At 29.0% G+C, this 25663-nt stretch overlaps 2 protein-coding genes across 2 annotated transcripts; both read right to left on the reverse strand.

Annotated features, from left to right (window-relative positions):
- Window positions 1-37: 37 nt before the first annotated feature.
- Window positions 38-16145, reverse strand: LOC130667983 (RNA-binding protein 24-B-like). The gene is made up of 6 exons (XM_057469945.1): window positions 15836-16145; window positions 13162-13569; window positions 11807-11933; window positions 8982-9042; window positions 1517-1761; window positions 38-1315 (listed from the first exon to the last, which is right to left on the reverse strand). The coding sequence occupies exons 2-6, from the start codon at window positions 13420-13422 to the stop codon at window positions 1170-1172; spliced, it is 840 nt and encodes a 279-aa protein (XP_057325928.1). The 5' UTR covers window positions 13423-13569; window positions 15836-16145; the 3' UTR covers window positions 38-1169.
- Window positions 16146-22216: 6071 nt separating this feature from the next.
- LOC130668023 (uncharacterized) lies at window positions 22217-24890 on the reverse strand. The gene is made up of 3 exons (XM_057470007.1): window positions 24734-24890; window positions 23998-24662; window positions 22217-23081 (listed from the first exon to the last, which is right to left on the reverse strand). Exons 1-3 carry the CDS (start codon window positions 24786-24788, stop codon window positions 22497-22499), a joined length of 1305 nt encoding a protein of 434 aa, XP_057325990.1. The 5' UTR covers window positions 24789-24890; the 3' UTR covers window positions 22217-22496.
- Window positions 24891-25663: the final 773 nt, after the last annotated feature.

A 25663-nucleotide genomic window follows, 5' to 3' on the forward strand; every position in this document is an offset into this window, starting at 1 on the left:
TTACGAAAAGTTGAGTTTAAAAATTTCGAATTTGTGATTTTAAATAAAAATTGTGTTTTTATTTACCAGGTCTTGAGACCAATCATTAAACCTCCATTGACTAGCTTCCAAAAATTATTTCATTTTATTTTCTCTACTGTACCATTTATTTAATTATTACTTTATTTAAATATATTTAACATATGATTGTATATTTATTGAGCGATGGTTGATATTTATTAATTTATCAATGTATTAAGGCCTCAATAAGACACTTATTTAATTTATTTTTTAATTAAGGCCACATTTGAGTATTACTTAAAAAAAAAAATAGAAATAACAATTACAATTAAGTTAGTAGGAAATAATAATTTGACTGTCTCTTCCTGGTTAACAATTTTTCATAATTATTATAATTATCGAACTATCTACAATCTATAGATTGACTAAATTATATTTATTTTTATTTTAATATTTATTACTTATTAATTCATCTTAAATTATTATTATTGTTATGAATATTAATATCTTAATTAATTAAATTAACTAATAACTTAATTACAGTAAACAATTATTGTACATTAATTAACGTACGTCAATTTAAAAATTCGTTAGATTTTTTAAAAAATTTGTGATTCTGGACAAACGCACCGACATTTTTTTTCTTTAATAATTAATAATTAAATTACAATAACAAAATATTTAATTATCATTGTTATTATTTGTGTTAAATTAGTTGTAATTAGACTCTTTGGAGATTGACTTTATTCGTACGAGCCATTTTATTTTTTTAAATATTTTCCCGCTCGTTCCGTATTTGGCTCCCGGGAAGATTAAGGAAGATAGAGGTTCAGTGACAGTGATTTTAACAAAATTAATAACAAAACCAGAATAAATAATAAATAAAGTAATGAAAAAAAAATTATAAATATTTTTTTTTTTAAACAAATATTTTTAAATACACTCGCGCTCTTTCTCACTCGCGTTATTTAACTTAAATATCGCTTTCTCACTTAAATATCGTTGCTCTATAACATCTATACTTTATACTCTAATAATAGATTTACTTAGACGGTTATTATTTCGTCAGAAATGTTTAATGTAATTTAATGTATAATATTTTAAGTTAGGCTTATGCCGCAGATTTATATTTTATAAGTAGTTGTAGTAGTAGAGTAGTCTAGTGTTGTCTATTGGAGTCGTGCTTCTTGGGGCGTCGTCTGATAAGGCAATCCCGGGAACGCAGCACCCGTCGTTGTTGCTCCTTGTAATGCCGCTGCACCTGGTAATGTCGCGTATGTATAAGGAGTTACGTAGCTTGCGGCTGCTGCGTTCGCTAAAAAAAAAAACATTTTTTTTTTAATACAATTGATCCATTTATTTTATTTTTATTTCAACCGTCAAAATACAGACGCGATTTTTTTTGACTAGATAATTTGAGTTAAAAAATCAAATTAATTATTTTTTTTTATAATTATTTTTGATGACCTAGATGTTAAATCGCGTCTATCTCACTTGCGTTTTATTAAAAACATACCGGCCGCGGCAGCACTGGTGTACGGATAAGCAGCGGCCTCAGCGAAGTTGTAGGACGAGGTACCGGGATAGGTAGCGGCCGCTGCGGCAGCGGCTGCAGCCGCCGCGGCATTCTGGTACTCGTAGAATTGTGATGCCGCGGCAACAGCTGCCGCGTGGCTCAATTGCGTCGTCGGTAATTGCATAAGACCTCCGGGTGTTGCTGCCGTCAGATAAGGCGACTGGTACATGTAGCCTGGTGGTACTCTGAAAAATTATTTTGAAATTAGTATACTCCTAAAACTATTGAACAGATTGATCAAAAAATATATATATAGATAATTTAATGAAATCGTAATTTATCAATTATTTGTATTATTTATTCAATAGACTACATTTTACTACGCAATTAATAAAAAAAAAAAATCTATTGTTTATGTATAGATTATTGTTTTTTTAAAAGTAAGACACAAAGGCGCCGAAGGAATCGGAGGGATATTATTTTGAATCGGTAAATAAAATTTGAATTGCCGAAAATAATAAAATTGGTCATGGACTGAGGGACTCGAGACGTCAAAATTAAATTAAAAATAACAATTAAATAAGACGATAATGAGGAAAAAAGTGTTTTCAGAGTGACGTAGAAAATTTAATAACGAGTCGGACGGAAGTATTCAGACATCCTGGACAGCCGTGAAGGTTTTTTTTATATTCACACGATCGATAATGCTCAGTATGTCCAGTCGAGTCTGCTGAAGAAATCAATATTTCCGGAGTCCTGTGGCCTCGGTGTACATAAACTACACTAACTAACAAAACCAACCAACTGCCCTTCTCATACACGTGTACGATCACGATTTAAGCTACCTTATGCCCCCTTATTCGGTCTCCTTCTCCTTCATTCCCTTCGCTCCTGGGCTCAGGACTTACACGTTTTAAAAATATAGTTTACGTATTTTAGCCTTTTTTATATTTTTTGTTTACGCGGTCTCAATCCTGACCGATATGTCCACAATGACCCAACACTTTACTAATTTTATCTATTTTCTTGTTACTCTTTGTCTGTTACAACCACAAATGTGTTGACCCTCATTCCTTTTATCAATCAAAAAAATTATACTCATTCAAATAAACATCAACAAATTACTATCATATAAATATTGATGTATAATATAATAAATGTTAATATTTTCGTAGTCTTCTAATAATATTTATGAGTAATTTTTTTTTTTTCTATTGGAATTATCTATCGGTTGTATCTCAAATGCGGTCACTGTGCATTATGGATGGAAAAAATCGCGTGTTGCTATCATTCAACCAAGGGAATCCTCTATAATATATACAGTATATATATATATATATATATATTGGGGATGGCCAGGTAAAATGAGATTGATAAAAAAATACACTCTTTTGATTCTAAATATACTAAATCTTATATTTTACTCATAATTAAAGATGAGAAAATTTTTCAAGTCATTGAAAAATAATTTTTTTACCCCCGCAAAATGCAGTAGTCTAAAAAAAAATTTAAAAATGATTTTCTTTTAACTTTTATTCTTAAGAAATATATAAATTCGGTGAAAATTTACTTTCTAAAAAAGAAACAGTGAAATTCACTTCGAATTAGTGAATATTCACTGAGAACCAGCTATAAGTTTACCACTGGTTGAATTAGTAGTATACTTATAGCTGTAGAAATAGTGAATCCATTGATTCGCAGTGAATTTCACTAATTAATTTTTAAAGGGTAAGTAGAAGTAAAATTCAAAAGTAACCGCCACGGTAAATTTTTAAGAGAATAAATTTCTCAGTTCCGATAAAAAATTACGGCTAAAAAAGAATTTTTTCACAAAATATTTGGCCACCCCTAATTTCGGCACTCCCCTACATATTTATATGTATATTCAAAAGTAAAATATTTTTTAAAACCTATTAATTAAAATCTATTTAATTACAAGACGAAAAAAAATTGTGATCCTAAAGTTGGCAGATAATTAAAAATCTTTGGAATTTTTTTTTTCTAAGTAAATTATAAAAAAAAACGTAAAACTAAAAAATGCACATGTTGAAAATTAAAAAATTTATAGGTGCAATTTTTTCAAATATTTTTTTTTTCATAATTTATCGTTTAAAAAAAATCAAAAAGTTATTAGACGTCGGCTAACTTCAGGATCATAAAAAAATGAATGTTTAACCTGTTGCTAAATTACTAGCAAGTATAAGATGAAGAAGTACTTGTTAATTAAGCGCATATATTATTATGTAGTACTTGAGTGTTGATATACATATATATATGAGTATATATTAAAGAGGTTTACGTGGTCACGAATAACAATAAACGTGAGCTTGCGCCAACTTCCGTGACGGAAGTAAGTAAGCACCCTCGATTTCCGACGCAAAGTGGCTCGAATGATTGCAATCTTTCTCTCTTACCCTCTTTATGAATTTTACATTGTCTAATGGCTATATAATAACTGTTTCAATTCTAATGGACTGCAATAACATGGATATTTATTATTTATTATTTATATTTGTATATGCTTCCGCTAGTCTATTTATCTAGGACACTATCGATTATTTAACAACTCATAAAGAAAATTAAAAAAATATATTTAAATAAAAAATGCATTAGAGCGACACGGTAAATGAATTAGTAAATAGATTGAAATTACCCATTCGAAAAATACGGGGTGTTTATTTTATTTTCTAAGTGAAATTCCGTGTGACGTACCGATTAGTTGGTAGAAAGGAAGGTAATTGCTGGTGCAATAACTAAAATGTATGAGTAAAATTGACAGTAAACAGTAAAAAGTGTATTATCAGTTTTAAATTTGTTATTATCAGTCGTGTTTTCGCGCCGGCGCCAAACTGATAATCCAATGGGATCATCTACCAATCCGTGCAACTTGGAGTTGGCCAATACCTCGTTACTTGGGCGTGGTGATTATTTATTTATTGTTTATTAAGTAATTCAACATATTAATTAATAAGTATAAATCATATTGCCGGCATCAATTATTATTTTTTTTTTAAGTCTGAGGGATTACCGAGGACCTAAATAATTTATTTCAAAATTCGTATGTCTGAATAATTGTTGTAGCGAGACACGGAAATTAGTAGACAGGTGTCTTAATAGTATACATACATATATATAAATATATACAGACGTGATTGAATTTTCTCGCGACAATAAAGTTAAATGTTGAAAGTCGCGTAGATTATTTTAGTGTACTTTAAAGTGAATGTATAAATATATACGTGTAGGTATCTAGTAAATGCAGAGCCTTAAATCTCTAAATGCGTGTAAGGAAATAGAAAAAAAAAGTATCACATGTGGGCGGGAAATCTTAAATGCTGCGACTCGCGTCAACCTCCGACATGGTTGGACAGGTGGATCTAAATAAAGCCTGGACCGACGCCAGCTACCAACATGGCCGATATATACGCGCGTCGTTATCTCAGACTCGCGACGACAGTGAAGAAATAGAAAATAAAAAATAAAATAAAAAAAAATTACATGTTTGTCGGGGTGATGAGTTTAGAGTGTTAGGTTTCGGTTTTAAATGTTTTTAGATCTTGATAATAATAATAATGTAAATATAAATAAACCATTAGCATTAAATATACCATTTGTCAATGTTTAAATCTAGACGGAATGCTCATTTTTTTATATGTATATTTATATATAAATTTATTAAATGACATTTATTAAGTATCTTAGTGCGGTTGCTAAGAAATTCACGGACTTATTCTGTTAACATTCAATTATATTATTAAGAAAAAAAGAGTAGGATTTATTAAATTATATTTTGGAAGATTAAACCAGATGAAAAACTGAAAAGTTTTTGGTTTTCAAAATTAACTTATTACTTTTAAACAATTTCAGATATCAGGGATTTTTATTTTTAAAAACTTTTTTTTTTGTTTTATTAAAATCCGTATTTCTTACTGACCCGTGTAAAAAGAATTGTTGAAAAAAGTGTTGACTATTCTAAACCTCAAAACTTGACACAATAGCGAACTTTTTTTGAACGATTTTCAAACTTCTAAAAATGCACAGAAAAAAATAAATACCTTAATACTACGAATTAACATTTTTCAGTGAAAAATACATTCAGAAAAAACGGATTTCGAACTATTTCTGACCATTTTTCGTTTTAGTATATCTTAATAATATTAGAACATTTATTGAATTTTCCCTTGAATTATCAAAAGTTTAAAAAACGTTCAAAAAAAGTTTGTCATTATGTCACGTTTTGAAGTTTAGAAAAGTCAACACTGTTTTAACCTTTTTTTAACAATTTTTTTTACACAGGGAAGTCAAAAACTGAATTTCCAGACAGTAAATATTTTTTTACATATGAAAAAAAAAAATTCCTTTCGTGTTTTTTGAGACTACCCCATTTTGTCCGCAAATGAAAAATGTTTTCTTCTAACGGTAATTAAATATATTTTTTTAAAAGTAAATAGAAGTAAAAAATTTCCGTATTCATAAAAAAAAAAAATATTTATTTCATTGCGCCCCTATTTTGACCGACTCTCCCCTAAATAATAATAAAAAATTAATTTATTTCAACTTGATCGTTATGTTCTAATGAATTTCAATTTTATTAAAATGTTTTCCCGACATCATACTGTAAAAATATTTTATCACTTGCCCTAGCACTTATACAGTAAAGTTTTATGTATAGACAACAAAAAATTTATGTATGTATTTATTTAGTGTTAAGTGCTCTGATGTACTTGGAGTAGAAATAAGTGAGGTGTTTGTCTAAATTGCATTGGGGACACGATAATTGGCGGATCGATGACAAGATCATTTGATAGGACACGTAAAGTTTCTGGACAATAAAATTTTACAGAGAGAAAAGAGAAAAAAAATAAAAAAAGTATCTCCAGGGAGTAAGAATCTAGTTTACTTTCCCTTGCATGTCTGCTGAAAAAATATTCCAGGGAATACCAATTACGTGTAATTGTTGTTATTATATATTCATTTATTTGCGATAGTTTGTTCAACGCAAGAGTCACTCAGTCTTGGACAATTTTTTATGCTAAAAATAATTATTTGGATTTAGAGTCCAAGGCGCCGCGACACGGGTTAAACAAATCAAATTACAACACCCACAAAAAATAATATAATAACAATAATAAATCAAATTACGGAAACAAAGTGAGGAGAGTAAAAAAAAGATAAAAATAAATAAAATTAAAAAAAAAACAACAGTAAACACTAACAATCACACCAATAGCGACATCAAGTGTAGTTTAAGCTTTCGTCACACACGCAAAAGTTAATTATTTATTATTATTTTTATATCGTTCAATATTTTAAATTGTTAGAGAGAGCAAATCAATCCTTATTATTCATAATAATAAAATTATTTCGATATCTAATATCAAAAATTTGAAAAAAAAATACATAATTATTTGATTAATATTCAATTTCAACTCACATGTGATACATTATAAAAAATTTTTTACTAGTCAAATAATTTTGATTTTTAGTATAATTTTAAAAATTGACCAATAATTTGAACTTAGAATTGAATTTTAATATTCGATCCAATCCCGGGTCAAAAAAATAACTTGATCTTGGCTACGCTTACTTTTTGTAACTTCAATATAAATTTTTGAATTTAAAAATTTGAGTCAACGAAATCAAATTAAAGTCACGTTGACTTTGATGTGACTTAAATTTAATTAACGACGTGACTTTAATTTGACTTTATTGGCGTAAATCGGTACTAAGTAAGACAACAGTCAAAATCGAATGTGTTTTCATATCTTAAAATATGTTTTTCATTAACTAAAATAAGAATTTAAACTTGACTTGCTTTATTTCCGTTTTTTTAAATTATGATAAAATCAATGATTGTGAATGTAGCAGACATCAGACAAATTTTAAAGTATAAATAATTAGAGTAAATAATTAATAAAATAAAATTTTGAAAAAATCCGCATTTAAAAAATTTTTAAATTAATAAGTGCACTTTTTATAAAGATTATTTTTTAAATTGTTTCTTCTATTTATTTACAACTTTAAACTTGTCTGATGTCTGCTACATTCACACTCGTCAAAATCAAGTTATTTTTTTGACCTGGGACTCAAATTATTCGTCAATTCAAATTTTTCGCGCACCCCTAATGATTTCAAAAAAATACTTAATAATTTTATTCTAAAAAAACAATTATCGGTATTCGAAAATATATATTTATATGTGAATGTGCTGCATAATTTAAAACTAAAAATATATAAAATTTAAAAAAAATGAATAGTGACATTGACCGTGAAGAAAAGTATCGCGATGAGAGAATAACAAAAAAAGCAAACAAATTTTCATCCGAACGAGTAATAAATAGATGCCACTGCGTGATAAAAGCTCGTATGTAGTGCAGTTTGTCTCTGTGGTTCGGTTCAATAAATTACTGGTAGATAAAAATAATAATGTGATGGAAAAAGCATTTTTATGCGATTTTTAAAAAAATTTATCGGCATAATTTAAAATTTTTTAATTATCGCACCGAAATATTCGTTTTAATTATCATGATTATCTGATTATTAATAATTAATAATAAAATTTTTGTATTAACAGTAGATTAATAATAATCACTACTAAAATGTTGATTAAAAATAAAAACAAAATCAGTAGGTAAAATATAGTAGAAGATTAAAAGTAAAAACAATAAAATAAAAAAAAAAGTAAATAAATAATTAAAAAAAAAGAGAAACAATCGGTAAACAAACAAAATTAAATTTCAAATCTCAAATCTCTCAATGGCAGTCGCAACCAATCTTTCACGTCAATAAAAAGAAGAGAGAATTAAAAAAAACCACACCCCAACAAAATTGAGTTCATCCTCGTAAACAAAAAAAAAAAAAAATAACGTTTATTATTAGATATATTGAAGATAATAATATGTATGTACTCATGATTATTACGGTTTCTCTCCCGCCCGCTTTTCTCATCGACTCATAGAATTTTCGACTTTGCTCTCTCTTTCTCTTTTTCATTTTCATAATCGATATATTTTTTTTTTGCTATCAATTGCACGCGATTCTTCTCAATCCTCCTTTTCAACCCTTTTCCCTTTCACTCCTCGCAGTGCCTTCTTGCACCCTCGAGATGCTGAAATGTCATTTCATATTTTTGCTTTAAACAGAACAAAGAAAAACAAAACAAAATTTCCGTAAAAGAAACTTTGATACGTAAAAAAAAAAAAACAAATAATAAAATAAATAGTAAAATAACTAAATGAATAAAAAATTTAGTCGTTTTTGTTTGATTCCGTTGGAATAACTGCATTTCACCCGAAAATTTTTCAGATAAATTTGCCGAAAATTAATTTTTCCTTAAATTGTTTTACATTTTTGGTTACTATTTATATGAGAGTAAAATGAATGTTTGTTTTTCAAAGATTTCCGTATAAGAATACATTAATATTTTATTTTAGTTTAAAAATTAAATAAATTTTATTAAACTTACCCATATTGACTGGGCAGTACTGTAGGATATCCAGTTCTTATGCCAGCAGCAAAAGGAAATGCTAGAAAATTTTAAATAAATAATTTGTTACAGTCTTGACTTAAAATGATTTCTTAAATTTTCAGTGGATTTCATATATTATTAACTAATGCATTTTTCCTAATAAATATAACGCGCTTTGTCTACATGCCATTGCTCATAACTTTAATCGGACCCGAATGAATTTTTTCAGCAATTATTTTTATCAAATTCAAAGATAAGCAAAATTAGTAGAATAGTTTTGAAATAGCGGGAATTTTAAATTTTCAAAATAACAAAAATTCTACTTTCATGGCTACCTCTCTTATAAGTTTTTAATGAAGGAATTTAGTTTTATTTTATAGGAAATTTTTCAGATTTCACGGAAGTTTAAAATTTTCGAAACAATGAAAAATTACACTTTCATTATTCATTTTTTCTTTATAATTTTTCAATAAAGTAACTTTATTGTGTTCTATTAAAAGTCTACGTTGAAAAATAGATAAAATCATTTTCAATTATAATTTTAAAATAATTTTTTCTTTGACTGTCCCAACTTATCGGTCTACAGAGAAATCTCCAAGCTACCCAAATCCTTAGAAGAATGTTTCAACGCCGTATCGGGAAGCAACAAAACCTTAATTTTCTTAAAAAAGTCAAAATTGTTCAAAGAAATTTAAATATAAATTTAAATATGTTACTATATAGTTAAATATGTAGAAACTGTGGTCGTAAATGACCTTGTAGTTTTAGAGCAACCTTCAATAAATAATAAAAAAAAAATCATTTTTACTGATTTTTATTATGAGACTTTAAAATTTAAATAAATTAAAAAAAAAAAAATCTAACTGCCAGACGGCATTTTATATAAAATAAAAAATGAATAAGCGTAAATATTTAAGTAAATGAACAAAATATCAAACAATACTCGAAAAATAAAATTTCATTATATTTCATAATCTCGTGAGTAATTTTTGGCAATAAACGAAAAATTAAATTTTCCTTTAAATTAAAATACTTAATTTATTGTTGTAAATTTTCTTTTTAATCATTTCCTATAAAAATATTTACTATCATTACTTACACTCAGACACTTTAAATAAAAAATATTTTCTATTTTTATCATTAGCATTAAAATTAAAATTTTCTAAAGTTTGTGCATTCACTAAAACGTCATCAGATTCAAATAACTTGTCATGATAAGAATAATTTATTGTGTCGGTTGTTAGAAAACAATCCAGATGATTATAATATAAATATATATAAGCGAATGACAAAGAGACATATGATCAGTTTAATTATTTTTGACACTAAAGGCTATGCAGGCACAGTAATTTTGGCAAACGGCCACTATTTGCAACAGACCCGAGAATGTACGAATCAGTCGAGCAAATGACTCAGAAGACAGTTCGTTTAAATTCTTAACAAATCTTTTTTTATTTATTTATCTAACGTTTTATTTTTCATTTTATCATTCAAACTCACAATTTATACTCCAGTGCTCTTCTTTTTATACACTGCGCTTAACAAAAAAGTTATTCTCCGTAGATTTTACTCACAGCTATACAAGTTTATTCTCAAAATATATACATTCACATAAACTAAAAATATGTCCATGCCAAGTACTATAAATTAAAATATTAAATCATTAAATCATGACAATAGTAATTATGATTATTAAATAAACTAATTTTGGCAGGCTTTCAAAACTCTGACGCACAAAAATTAAGTATAAAAAATAAAAAGTTATGTAACCAAATAATTTGTAGGTATAAATTAACGGAAGTTGTCGTCCCTTGATAAAATTAAAAATTCATAGCAAAAAAAATCAATTTCTTCCCTCCAGGTTGCTTACAAATTTAAATAAATTATTTTGTCGGTGAGTCTTATTCCGAGAATAATTATTAATTGATAAATCTACTTGTTTTTAAATTATTTATTTATAAATTACCATTATTTAACCTTCTGTTACGTAAAATAATATACAGACATACATTTTAGTCTCTTGTCATTATAATTTATTTATTTCGGTATAGATTTCTTGACCAAACAAACGGTAAAAAAAAAATAATTATAAGAATCTATTGATCATGAAATATAATTTTGGCTGAAATAAACATTTGCTACAGAAAATAATAATTCTCTGGCTTCGTTAAAATTTATAATTCAATTATCAAATCTAACTGGTAGAGCACTCGGCGCGATACCGAATTGGTCTGGGTTCGATTCCCAGTTCGGGCTATCTATATTTTTATCAATTTATCTATAAATTGTCTTATTGAGAAGGTTTGCATGCTTAGGTTTCCACTATTATCCAAAAGTTTTAAATATAAAACTTTTATTTAATGTACGATATTTATATTCACCGTATAAACATAATTTTACGTACGTAATGTCTTCTAATTAAATAGTAAATTTAAAAAAAAATCATTCACTTCGCCGGTCACGTCCGACATGAAAATCTAACGAACAGAGCATAGGAAAATCTTACGAGTTCCATTACGGACACACTAAAAATAGTGAGCATGAAAGCAACCGAATAACTATATAATATATGTAAGTAAGTGAGTATGAATAAAATAACGGGTATTGTTCCCCATGTACTGATTACGCTGCTGATAATTCTATACAAGTTGTATTGCAGTCTAGTAGTAGAAAAAAAAAACCATGACTCTAATCTACCTATTATTCTATATCACTGTGATTACAAAAGTACTGTGGAATGAATTCTTTCACGTGATAGCAAGCAAGTAGACTAAGTAATTTTATTTTTTAAATCATATTCTTTATCGAAATATTTGACTTACTGGTTTGAAGATTGCCACGTGGTTTCGCTCCCAGTATTGCTAAATTAACATTAGCTTTCCGGCCATCAATTATAGGGTTTGGATCCTTGCAAGCTCTTTCGGCCGCTGGTCTGTCGCCCATAATCACCTGTGGTTAATTAATAACTTTTGTTATTTTTTTTCTTCGGGTCTTTTTAATTATTTTGTAAACATAAATCCCACAATCGCGCACACAGATATTTTACAGTAATTAATTATTAATAATTATGATTATACAAAACATTTAATTGTGATTTGATCATTAATAGATTTTCAATTAATGATAAAAAAATTTTTTTTTAGATTTTCGAGGATAATTGTCATGGAAATTAAATTAAAATTTTTAATTTTAAATGGATGTCGATTTTCTAAGACAGAAAAAAAAATGATTTATTGGCTCAAGAATTTTTTTTTCACTCAAAGAAAATTTTTGTATTCAATTTCTAAGGCGAAAATTTTTTTGCGATAAAAAATTCTTTTTTTCTGAGCATAAGTAAAAAAATTGAAGCATAATCTTTAATGAAATTACAATGTGAGTATTTAAAAATACATGTGTTGTGTAATTCATCAAAATATTGAAGGGGATTTAAATTTAAAAATTTTTAAAATACAGTACTAATTTTTTTAAAAAAAACTTTAATTAGTTTTTGATAATTGTGAGTTTATTAAAGTCTCGCTATAAAATTTCTTGAATTAAAAAACTAATACATAAAAAATAAATTAAAATTCAGGTTTTTCAAATAATCAGCTACAAAATTAATTAACTTATGAACAGTAAACAAAAAAAATACATTGTAATTTTAATTTATATGACATTTATGACATAAATTTCTCTTGAATTTCCGGAATAATTCCCTACAGTATAATTGAATAATTTTATTGAATTTATTTAAATTAATGATCTAATCACTGGATTAAAATCAATAAAAAAAAATGAGAGCAAATAAAAATATATTTAAAGCGTAATATAAAAGTCAGCAAAAAATAAAAATAAATAAAACGTTAACCAAGACAGTGTAACGGCAAGCTAATACTTAAATATCATAAATAAAAAGTTTGCTAGAGTCTAGAGACTAGATACTGAAAAAAAAAAAAAAAATAGAATAATAGTAAGTTATAATTTTCTTTGGCAATGGAGTAATATAATAATGAATGAGTTTCACCGTTTTGCATACTCCATTTCCAACGAAACATTTGTCCCGGGGAAAGTCTAGAGTAGTTTATACGTTTTGCTGCATCATAGAAATGAGACAGAGATAGAATAGAAGAGTAAAATGTCGTGGTTAAAAAATAAATAAATAAAATAAAACAGCATAAATAAACCACTGCACACTTACGAATCCATAGCCCCTACTTTTGCCAGTCTGTCTGTCCGTGATGACAACAGCTTCCTCAATGTCTCCGTACACATTGAAGTGCTCTCTGAGACTTTTGTCGGTAGTGTGGTACGGCAGTCCGCCGACGAATAATTTTGTCCAGGTCGTGTCTTTTTGCTGGGGTGTTACGCCTGCCAATGCACCTAGACTTGTTACCAGCTCATCTTGACCAGTTGCTCCTGCGGCAACCGCACTCAATCCTGTTGCACCTGGCATCAACATTTTCACGGGCAATTGCTTTTATTTTTATATTTTTCAATTTCCTAATTCTCTTCCTCTGCTAATATTTTTAAATAATATTATTATCGTTGTTTCTAAGACTAGTCTACTTGAGCTCAAAGTATCACAGATGCCATCTGAGCAAAGACTCTGCAACAAACAAAAAAAAATTCGTTTTATTTATTTCTTTTATATATATAAGATGTTAGGGAAGATATTAAAGGGTGTAGAGAGACATTGTTACAATGAGGGTTTTATATAAATGCTAATGTACTTTAATATTTAAAAAATAAAAAACGGTTGATAGGAATAAAGAACTAAAGAGACCAGGTAACCAGGTGTGTATCAGCAGTTTTCCCGCCCAATTGGGATGACCTGCTGTTTCAACCGGTTGTCAAGCACTCGTAAAAAAGCCCCGTATCATATATTACATATTAATAAATAAATAAATATGTGATATATGTTGAGCCGAACCTGTATCGCAACTGTCTAAATACCAAGTAAACATTGGATTTATTTTTTGTATCTCTACTCTTATTTGACACGACATTGACCCAGTTTAGATAACACCCTAGGGTACTTTTCGCTCACTGATTACTGATAGATCAACATAATCAACTGAGGCTTTTTTATCATTTTAGTTTTCTGCAGGTCAAGCCGTTCAAATTTTGTCAATAATTTTTTTACGGTTTGAGTTGAATTTTTCTGCAATTGTTATTTAAATAGCAATCGGGATTAAAATTTAAATTCCATTTAAAGTAAAGAAACTAAGTTTTAATTTTAAAGACTAAGGCAAGAGACCCAATGCCCGATTACTCATGTATTTCTATATCTTTATTTATTAAATATAGATATACAAGTACATGGAGTGATCGAGTACTAGTTCCCTGATCGGGTACTGAGTCTCTCTCTCATAATAATTATGGTTAATAAGTATTTCTATGAAATTAAAGATTAATTATAATGTTGTAATTAAAATATTTAAATGCTAATTTTTATATCATTAAACAAGATGACATATGTCTCAAAAAGATCTAGTAGACGATAGAATTTCTATGATCAAGTTACTGAACAAGTCCCAATAAAAGAACGAAACGTCCAATTTATGCTCAAAATTACAAATTTTTTAATTACTGTCCACCTCCCTATGATTTGCCATTTTATTATTTATAATTTACTCAACTTTACGAAATTATTAAAATTTTTTTTCAATCATTATACTCATGATTATTAAAAAAAAATCCATAGTATAAATTAAAGAGCAAAAAATTAATTTAAAATAAAAAAAATTTCACTATTGTTAGTTTTTAAAAATAATTTTATGTCGTGTATTTCCATAAATAATAGTAGTATTAAAAGACCAGTAAAGTATAGTGTAAGCTGTAAAAATTGGCTATAGCAGTAGAGCACAAGCAGCACAAACCAGCAGAGTGTGGCTGACAATGGGCAGCTGCTTCTGCTGCTGTTCGTTATACGAACCGGTGCCTCTGTACATTATTATTATTATTATTTTTATTATTATGACGATTATTGTGTACAGTACACGTTAGACGATACACGATAGTGCAGGAACGGTAGAGACAAAACTAATACAATCACAACAGAAACGGAGTATCGTCGTGGTGGCGGGAAAGCAGGTAATAAGTACGAAGCAACAAGGGGGTTTCTACTTTTCTTTCGGTACTTTCTACACCCAGTGCTGCCGGGTACAGGGGACAATAAATATCAGGGGACCTACAGTGTTCCTCTTCTTCTCCTTCTAAGCTAAACAAAACTTTGTAAAATTGTACGTGCTCATATTCAGGAGCTTCCCAAAACCTTGCACACGCACAGGGTAGTAGAGGGCTCGCTTGTGCTGCTGTTTAGCTACAGGGTGGACTCAATACAAGTGAAAGAAGGGACAACTGGGTTTAGTTTTGCCGTAAGGATCCTGGGGAGAATTTAAACCGTCCGTCCCCTAATGCCAATACCAACCCAAATATAATCTGCGCCGTAAACCAGATAAATTTTTGGTATCGTCTTTGCCCAAAAATAAACCTCAAGTTTAACTCATAACTCCGTTATGTGAACTTGGTATTCATATTTTTATTTTAATAGATAGAGCCCAAGTTAAGTCAGATAATATAATACATAATGTATATAGTAGTATATATGTACATAGTATAGATTTAGACTGCAGACGGACACATTGAATTCGAGTTTCAGGCTCAGGTTTATTAATAAACACGTAGCACGTGCCCACAGCGCACAAACTTGCGGGATATTTTACATGTTCATTATATGTTACAGTACTGGTCATTAAAATCTGCTTAAAAAAAAAAAATTACATACTCCGTCTCGTGTTACAAAACAAATTTCACGTGCTATTATTATTATTATTATTATTATTATGGACAGATAAAATAAAATGACTCACCTATAGCAAATTATTTTATTAAGACAAAAATTCCCAAGGACACAAATCCGCACAAAAAATAATTAACCGCAAGAACACCGTAAATCACAAGTAATTTACTCGCACACAATTAAAAACTTTCTCACAAAATAATTAAGTGTAATAATCAATTGATAAATTTATTGTGAGTAGAAAAAATATATATTAATATTGTTGCGATAACATGCGGCGTACTATTTAAAGGGCGCGCGCGCACACACCCGTCACGGAGAAATATCCACGTGCGAATGACGATTCAAGATCTGAGACAGCTGCGACACGAATGTTGGTTCGCCAGAACGCGAAGCCTCCTGGGGTGCTGACGTCCATTGGCTAGCGAGCGGGTCACGTGGTCACCCCCCTACTCCGGCGATCACTCATCGAATCTCCCTGTCGCCCTCTACCCTCTGCTTGCTAGACTCCCTTGTGTCTCCTCTTTGTTCCTCACTCAAAACTGTTAACTTTCAACTCACTCTCAGCTCTCAACTCTCAGCTTATATTACACTCTTACTCTAGACAGACTCAATACATACTCACGGGCTTACTGCTTCTTATACTTTTACTTCTTTTTACTCTACTCTGTACTTTTTGTTTCCTCAACCTCTTCTGTGCACACAAATTTTATCATATCTTCTACCCTCACTTACTCCATTTTTTCTTATCTCTATACCTAATTTTTTTTTTTTTTTTATTATAATTATGTAGAATAGATCAATCAATATTGATATTAATTTCAAAATATGCCGATTTTAAATACAAGCCAATAACAGATTTAATTTATGTATAAAAAAAGTACAGACTTGATATAAAAAATTTTCAAAATTAATATAAAAATAGATTTTTTAATTTTAAAAATTGTAAGTTTTTTTTTGTTGATAAAAATTTTGTATTTTTTTTTTTCGTTACAAAATAAAATTTTGGTCCTTCTAAAGGTAACCAAATAATTATTGGCTTCAATTTTACGAAGGAAAATTTTTTCATACATATGTATGTATAGGGTAGAAGTTGGCTGCCCAATTTCAAAATACAGTAAGGGACAAATTTTTCAAAATAGATTTTTTATTATTTTTAGTTTCAGTGAAGTCTTGTGAGCATGATTCAAAAATTTAATTTTTGTCAGTAACTGTCTTTTGAAATTGGGCAGCCGAAGTACCATTTGTGGCCACTGCTCCATTTTTTGACAATTGATACTTTATTTTAATTAATGAAAAAGCATAAAATAAAATTTCCATTTTAACAGTGGGATAAAAGTATCTTTGAATCTATTTTTTAAATTAATTTTGCCATTGGGTCTTTTACTCTCTAAACATGAATAAGTGAAATAAGTGAATATTAACTAATTCTGAGCGCTAACCGAACCACTTTTTGAAATTAGTGGTTCGGTTTGCACTTGGAATTAGTGAATATCCAAATATTTTCACTAATTCATGTTTAGAGAGTACGAATTATTTTATTTAAATTTTTCAAGTGTCCAAAACTGGCCCTAAAGTAATCAAAAGTACCTTTTCCCTGTGTATGAAGATACTTTTTCATAAAAAAGTATTTTTTAATTATTATCATATTTTGTCGCAAATTATTTTTTAAAATAAATAACATATAAAAATAAAAAACAGAAAGCAAGGCCTTAAAGTTATTACGAGATTTAGTTTCTATATTTTACAAGTTGATTTAATGCTAGCGCATGTGTATTTTGGGTACATTAGAGTACATTATGTACATTAGCGTTTATTTTATTTTTCTGTTTTGTCTTTTTTTTTTTTTTTTTTTTTTTTACCGCGACTGTACACTCTAAGTAACGTAGCGCGACGCGCCCAATCTATAAACTACTTTCATCGGTGAACTGACGCGAGTTGTGAGCCGGCTCTGGTTTCCGTTGCTATTCTTGTATATCAAAACTCGCATACTGGCGTTCACGCATCCAAATGTCTCTTTTGTGTCTTCCGAAGCCAGATATTTTATCATCATAATAAATTATAATATCAATTAATACATTTTAATTGATGGTTGCGAAATTTCGGAGTCTCCATTCCAGACAATTAGACATTTTTCATCTTAATTATTTGCTGGATATTTCATCCACATTTTCCTGAGGTCTTTGTGATGGGCATTGTTTGGCTTAAATATAAAAAGATCGAGGTGGTCGATCGTCTCAATGCAACAGCACACGTATATTGTAGTTTTTGGTACACATATGTATGTATAGACGTATGCGATACGCCGGAACATCAGCTGTTGGAATAATCGTTGGAGTCGATGGCAGCTGTTCTGAGGAGAGAGTCGTGCCTCGTTTTATTTTTTCGACTCGAAAATTTTTTCGTTGCATTTAAACAAAATCTTTTGTTGTTTAGTATTTACCTCAGTTATACTTTTATTACAAATTATCATTTTCGGAGCGAAAAAAATTTTTTTAGAGCAAATTAATTCATTAATTTTATTGATACCTAATTATAATCAATCATTTTTTAATTTGTATACCAATTATTTGAAATTTTTCAAGAAATAATTTAAAATTTTAAATTAACATCATAAGCTAACGTTTGAAATTTAAAAATACAAGATACATTTGAAATTTTTTTATTCAAGGTTTATTTTTAGTCCGTTTTTTTTTTTTCACTGCAGGAGTTATTTTTTTTCTTCAAATAGACATAAAAAAATCAACTTAATATTTAAAAATTACAATTAATAATAAGTAACAAATTTTTAATTTTTTAGTAAAGTTAATTTTTTTTTTCATGTCAATTTTAAGTAAAAAAAAAAAAAAATAACCCCTGCAGTGCAAAGAACAATGAAGTCTAGTTTTTCAATGCCTGTAAAAATCGTTATTTGATCGAAGCGGTTTAAAAATTGAAAAAATTACAAGGGTTGAAAAATGATAAAAATTTCAAAATTAGTCACAGTGTCACTCTGTGAGCTTTTCAATGTGTTTTCCTGTTTTTAAACTCAGTTCAAGTAAAATCAGCCATCGAAAAAAATCAGGTCTCTTAAATCTCGCGAAATTACTCACTGACCATTGGAGTAATTTACCGCTCATATATTTTGTCCACAAAAATAATTAAGAAAGCTATACATGTTTTTAAAATAATTAGCCTATAAAATTTGATTTAACATAAAAAAAAAAAAAAAAAAAAAATAACTGATATAGCAGTAGAGCAAATGTTGGTGTATGCTACATGACAGCATGGTGTGGTTGGTATGGTATAGTAAGGAATGGAAGGAAGAAGACCCCATAGGTTCGTGGCACGCGCTGCCAGCTGCCCCACAGCTGTCTTTTAAAAGCGACATTTTCTTTCTTTTTCTCTCTTCATACACACACACACATACACACAACAGCCTACCCCTCAGTAATTTCCAAGCCACTCTTACTTAGCTCTTGCTCTGGCTCCTTTACGTTTTACTTCTCAACCTCTATATCTAACACACATTACCCATTACATCCTATCCCACTGTCCCAGAGAAACCGAAAGCTAAAAGTATTCCTGCATGCTGCATCAGACCATCGCATGACATCCTTCTTAAACTCACATTCACATCCACATCGATATTTACCAAAACTAAACAACACAACAATGCGGCCTCATATTCACCGATTCTTATTTTATGTAACGCAACACATTTATCCTCGATACAAATCTATATCCCATTTCCCATATGTGACCGACAATAAAGAAAAACTACAGACTATGCAGACAACAGAAAATTTTATTTCGGCCTATTGTTAATATAAAATACATAAATCGATACTAAAATGTCATAATTCATAACGCGAGGAAAGTCATTGTATATTGTAATAAAAACACATGGATTACTTCTACAAGTTACGTTATATATACTTAACATTATTAGCGGCTATATTTACATAAATTTTGTGCGCCGTGTAGGCATGATTGAAATTTAAATGTTAAAAATGTTACATAAAATTAACTACACTCCTGCCTATGGCATTGAATTTGCGGTATTTCGTCCGGTTTATCGCGACACCGTATACATTATAGGTAAAAAAAATTAACTGACGGATATATAATATATATAGCAGGAAATATTCTTGTTTCGTTAAGTGTTAAAGTACAAGTACGGCACTTTGGCTATTGGGTTTCTATTGGAGCTTTATATTTAGGATACGGTGGAGTGACAAAAAGAAGACAAAGCCCGTTGATACTACCTTGGATGTATGTATTAAAGTATAAAGAGGGTAAAAACGTGTTGTATGTATCAGCAAAGCGGAGACAGAAGGTGGTATAAGTGAAAAAAAGGATGAAGGAAAATAAAAAAGCGCAAAAAATGTCGCACTACACCGTAAGGGCCGGAAATCCGAGGGCGTCAACCCCTACTTGTAATTCTTTTCCACACTCTCTAGTTATTTTAATTTAAATAATAAGATATATATATATATATATATATATATATATATATATATATATATATATATATATTTTTTTTTTTTTGTATTTTTTGAATAAAATAATTCTGGGACTTGTATAATTTTTTTGAGCTTCAGTCTAAATAATTCAAATTTATCAAGTATAGAGAAATTTTTAATAAGACAGACATTTGGTGTCTGCTCGCGACTAACTACGATGAGTTGTGTATACAAATGTGCGAGTGCGTGTGTGTAAGTATACGCACGGCGAGTTAGAGACAGTATTCTGTAAATAGATGAGCTCGTCTTCCCCCAATCTGGTCTTAAAATAAAATTAAATTTTCCATAGAATCACTAGCTGCTCATATTTACTATATTGCTGACAGATGATATCAGTCCTTAGACAAAATGACGACTTTTTTATAATTTATATATATATATATATATATATATATATATATATATATATTTTACGTCATTTATTTACGCGTATCTTAAATGTTTTATAATATATAGAATAGTGAGCCGAAAAAAAAATTTTGAAAACAAAAGAGAAATTTGATTAAAATTCTATTTCAATAAGTAGTTTTAAAAGTGTTATCATGATATATATTTTTAGGTTTTTAAGTACAGTAATTTCATAGTACATCTGTGCAATCTACATATACAATTGTGTCAATAAAAATATGTGGTTACATTATTAAGTTCACTCTTCATATATATTATTTTTTTTTTTTTATAACATATTAGTCAATAATTTAATATAATAAAACTATTTTTCATTTTATTAATAATAATAATAAATGTGTTTAATTGTGCATTTTATTGTTTCGAGTTATTGATGTCTTAGTTTAAAATTTTTTGTATACCAATTGTTTCCATAGTCTACATTTGGAAGAATATTAAAAACCTTATTACATATTTTCCTACATATACACGGAGAGAAATTTATGGTAACCGTTCCTAGTACGTTTATGAAATATCATCCCATACCTTTATGGTGATGATTACTTGGAATTATGGGATATAGGCCCATACTTTCTGGGAAAAGTTCCTATAAGTATGGGAACAATTCCTATCATTATGGTAACAGTTCCCATATCGCATGTGAAAGAATTATGGTAATGATTAACATAATATTATGGTCATCGTTACCATATATTATGGTAACCGTTACCCCACGGAAAGAACTTTTCTTTAAAAATTACCGTTAAATTCACTGTAATCGTGGGACATAATGCAGCGCTTTTAATTATTACCATTTTTGAAATAAAAATTACGAAAAAATTTATTTATTTTGTGGTAGACTTGATAAAATTTACCGAAAATCGAATAAAATTTACAGTAGACTACGGTAAAATTTGTTGAAAAAAAGTTAAAAATTATCTCACTTACCGACAAATGTTTAGGTCGTGCCATTCGTCCCACGATTACAGTGAATTTAACGGTAATTTTTAAAGAAAATTTCTTTCCGTGCATAATATTATAGTAATGATAACTATAATATATATGGGTGCCGTTTCTATAATCAACATTTAAAAAAAACCGGTTACCATGCATTATGGGAACCATTCTCATAATATATTATAATTGTTACCATAAATTTCTCTCGGTGGATATTCGCATACTTTTTAACAGTTGCATCAATAACTCTCACATAAATACGTTTTCATTTGACGTTCCCTGGGTCATCCACGTTTTTCTTTGCCAAGATAAAAGAATGCACCTCACGAGTGTCAATACGGTAACACCTAAAAATATTCCTACACTGATAGAAGGATTTCTTAGTATTTAAGAAACCATTTCTTAAATATATTTCTTACTATTTAAGAAATGACTTTTTAATAGTTTAGAAATCATGCTTAAGAAATGATTTCTTAACTATTAAGAAATCATTTCTTGAATAGTAAAAAATATTTGTTAAATACAAAAAAATGATGTGTAAGAAATGATTTCTTAAATACTAAGAAATCTTTTTTAAATGCTAAGAAATCCTTCTATCAGTGTAATAATTTTGTATCGACTTAAATTAAGCTTCATATATATATATCTTATATCTAACGTAAATAAGTTTTCCAACTAACTGTTCTATTAATTTTCTCGCTTAGCCGATTAAAGATTAAAAAGTTGCCCTGCTGACAATCATTAATTATATATAATTATCAGTGTACATTAAAATTTTCTGTTGCAAAGTAAACGAAGATATGAAATATATATCAAATAATACTACGGTCGAACACTTAAAAACTAATTTATAAAAATAAAAATAAAAGCAACAACAAATAATTATTCAAATTTACTCGAAGGTCTAAAACTATTTGTATTAATTTTACTGTTTTTATCATTGTTAGGAAATTTAAGTGCTCTTGCGTATGGTGGGTAGATTGGCCAGTGTTCGGTCGTTGCTGAAAAAGAACCGCTCGATGAGTGATCAACTGGAATTTCGTAAAAAGATTCGGGATGATAGTAATCTTGATTAAACGCTCCTTGTCCATATCCAGGTCCAGGTCCATGTCCATGTCCATGTACATGTCCTTGTCCATATCCATATTCGTAAATATTAGGCGGGGGAGCATATTGTATTTCGTTTGGATAACCATATGAATGAGATGGCAATCCGGGTATTGCGGGTATCAAATTAATATTATTTATATTTTGTGGATTTCCGCCATAATATCCAGGATGAACAGTTGTATTGATTGGAGGTACTGTAGTTGATACCATTTGAGTGCCATTCTTATTAATGTCACCAGTGGTTCCATTAGTTTTATCATTATTTTGTCGAACTGTTGGTTCTGGTGTTTTAGAAACCATTGGAACATCACTATTACCAACATTAAGACGTGTCCCTTGTCTTTGTTCTAGATCATTCTAAAATAAAAAAAGAAAAATTTTTTTCTCCATTTTTAGGCAAAATGGGATATTTTCAAACAAATACAACTGTAGTTTATTTATCGAGTTCGAGCGTCTTATTATATCTGCCCGATATTATCCGGAATTGTACTAGATTACTTTTTGTAAGAAATACTACTCAAAAAGTACGCCAATGAGTACCTATAGGCGGCAGATTACCGATCGCAGATAATAAAAGGCGCTTGAAATTGATGAAAAATATTCCCTGATAGCCACACTTTAAAGATAATTGCTCAGCAAGTTTTGCAGTGAAACATTTTCGGCTAATTTAACGTCAAGTTTCAGGTAAACTTCGGCTGGATAATACTTGCGTGCAAGTTGATGCAAATCTACGGCCGTCATCTGAATGTAATTTGACAGAAGAACTTGCCGTCAATTTGAAGTGAAACGTTCAGTCGACTTAACGTCATTGTCTAACAGTAATACTTGTAGTCAAATTGAATAAAAAGTTACAGACAATTTACTGTCAACTTAAAGGGAATTGCTTGCTCTCCAACACTTTCCTTTAAGTTGCCTTCAGAATACGGCAGTAGCTTGAAGTTAACTTACGGTTAAGGTGATTATCAAGGTAAAAATTATATTTTTTGCACTGCTGACGTCACAATTTGAATGATTAGGTATTTTTATTACCCGCTATGCCATATATAATATTTTTAGCTGCCGACTGTAGGTACTTAATGTCGTACATTTCGAGTATGTGTTATAAAAAAATTTGAGACCAAGTATTAGAAGAAAAAATAATTCATGAGCATTTGAAGTCACTCGTAAAAGTAATGAATGTAAATTTAAAACCATTTTTCAGAAAAATTTTTTTTTTCTGTCCCATTTTTTCAGGCCCCTAACTAATATTTAATAAAAATATTTATTTACTTACATTTATTTCTTCAATAGACTCTTTAATAACGTCTTTTAAGACCGAGCGATTGACAATTCCCAATTGCTCTCTATCATCTTTGTTAATAACTTTAATGTTTGACGTTTCTTCAGCACTATTGTTAACTTCATAATTATTTAAGTTATTCATAGAAATTTTTTGAATGTCGTTAGAAGTTTCTTTGCCAGCCAACTGTGACCTTAGGTGACCGAGCATATTGTAAATTGAGCGGAGTGACTGATCGAAAAGACTCGTAGAAAGTGCAATGTATGGATAAGTTGAATCATAAACGTTAAAGTTATCCTGTAATGATGATATTGGAGGCATTGGTAAGCTCCGATTAGTATCCATGAATATGGTCATTGGCCGTGGGTGTCGCTTGGTTACAGCATTACTTGCTGTTAACAACAATTCTGGATTTGATGGTGATGATGATGATGCTAATGCTGCAGAACTAGCTAAACTACCGATTCCCAAACCAGTTAAAAATGATGGTGCGTAAAAAAATTTAGCATTACGATTCTGCCCAACAGATTTAACTGTTTCTGATTTATTTCTATCACTTTTCGATGACAAATTTATTTTTGGTTCAACTGGTGGACTAATATTTGAATGTTGCGATTTTTCTATTATCGACGAATTATTGAGTGACTTTGAATTTATTTCTATGAAAAAGTATATTTATATATCTTGTTATTAAAAAAAATTGTATTTATTCTATAGGTAAATTACTTACCGATTAACTGAGCATTAAAGGTAATAATTAAAATAAATACTTGCAAGAACGTCATTTTGTGGTGATCAAAGAGAAACTGATAGAATTTCGTGTGAGCAAGTAGACAAAGTCTCTGGTAAATATGCGGGTTATTACATGTCCCTCATTATTTCAGATGAAAGTTAGCGTACTATTGATAAGAGATAAAAAAAGAAAATTTTAAAACCAACTTTATTAGGTTTTTAGTCCAGTAAAAATACTTCCGGTTGACGATTAAACGAAATGACAATTCAAGGAAATTATTATTCATCTTAAAATTTAATTAAATTTATATATAAATTATAGCCTCTCATTTTTTTTTATATTTGCAGCTTTCAAAATATTTATCAATAATTTCGTACTAACCAAGAGGAATTTGTAGTTCATTTCTTGAAAACTTTTGTATTATTTATGGCCGTCTTCTGTTAGGAAGGAGTTGCTGTGCTTCATTTTCTGCAATTAAATATAAAATTATTATAAAAAATTTTTTTGTTTCATTTGAAATAAAAATAAAAATTTTACCTTTGATATTTTATGTTTGTACGTTTCGGAGAATTCGCCATCAGATAATTTTCATAAAGTTTAATTAAATAAACTAATACGACTACTTTTTTTTTCAAATTTTTTCTATAATCACTTAATTAAAATTAATTTTTACAATATTTAGCCCTTCGATTATTTTTTTTAACCGTAGATAATTTTAAGCTCCTAGATATTTTTTTATCCTCTAGATAATTTTTATTCTTCTGCCTACTTATATATTTTTGATATTGAAAATTTATTTAAATTATTCTTTTGCACGGAGGGAATTTTATGGTAAAAGTTACCATCAAGTTGTAGTACAATTTTTAAACTGAATTATACACTGTAAAAAATCGGGAGTGAATCCGGATTTAATTTCAATCCGAATTC

This window comes from Microplitis mediator, chromosome 5 (assembly GCF_029852145.1).
Source record: "Microplitis mediator isolate UGA2020A chromosome 5, iyMicMedi2.1, whole genome shotgun sequence".
Taxonomy (NCBI): domain Eukaryota; kingdom Metazoa; phylum Arthropoda; class Insecta; order Hymenoptera; family Braconidae; genus Microplitis; species Microplitis mediator.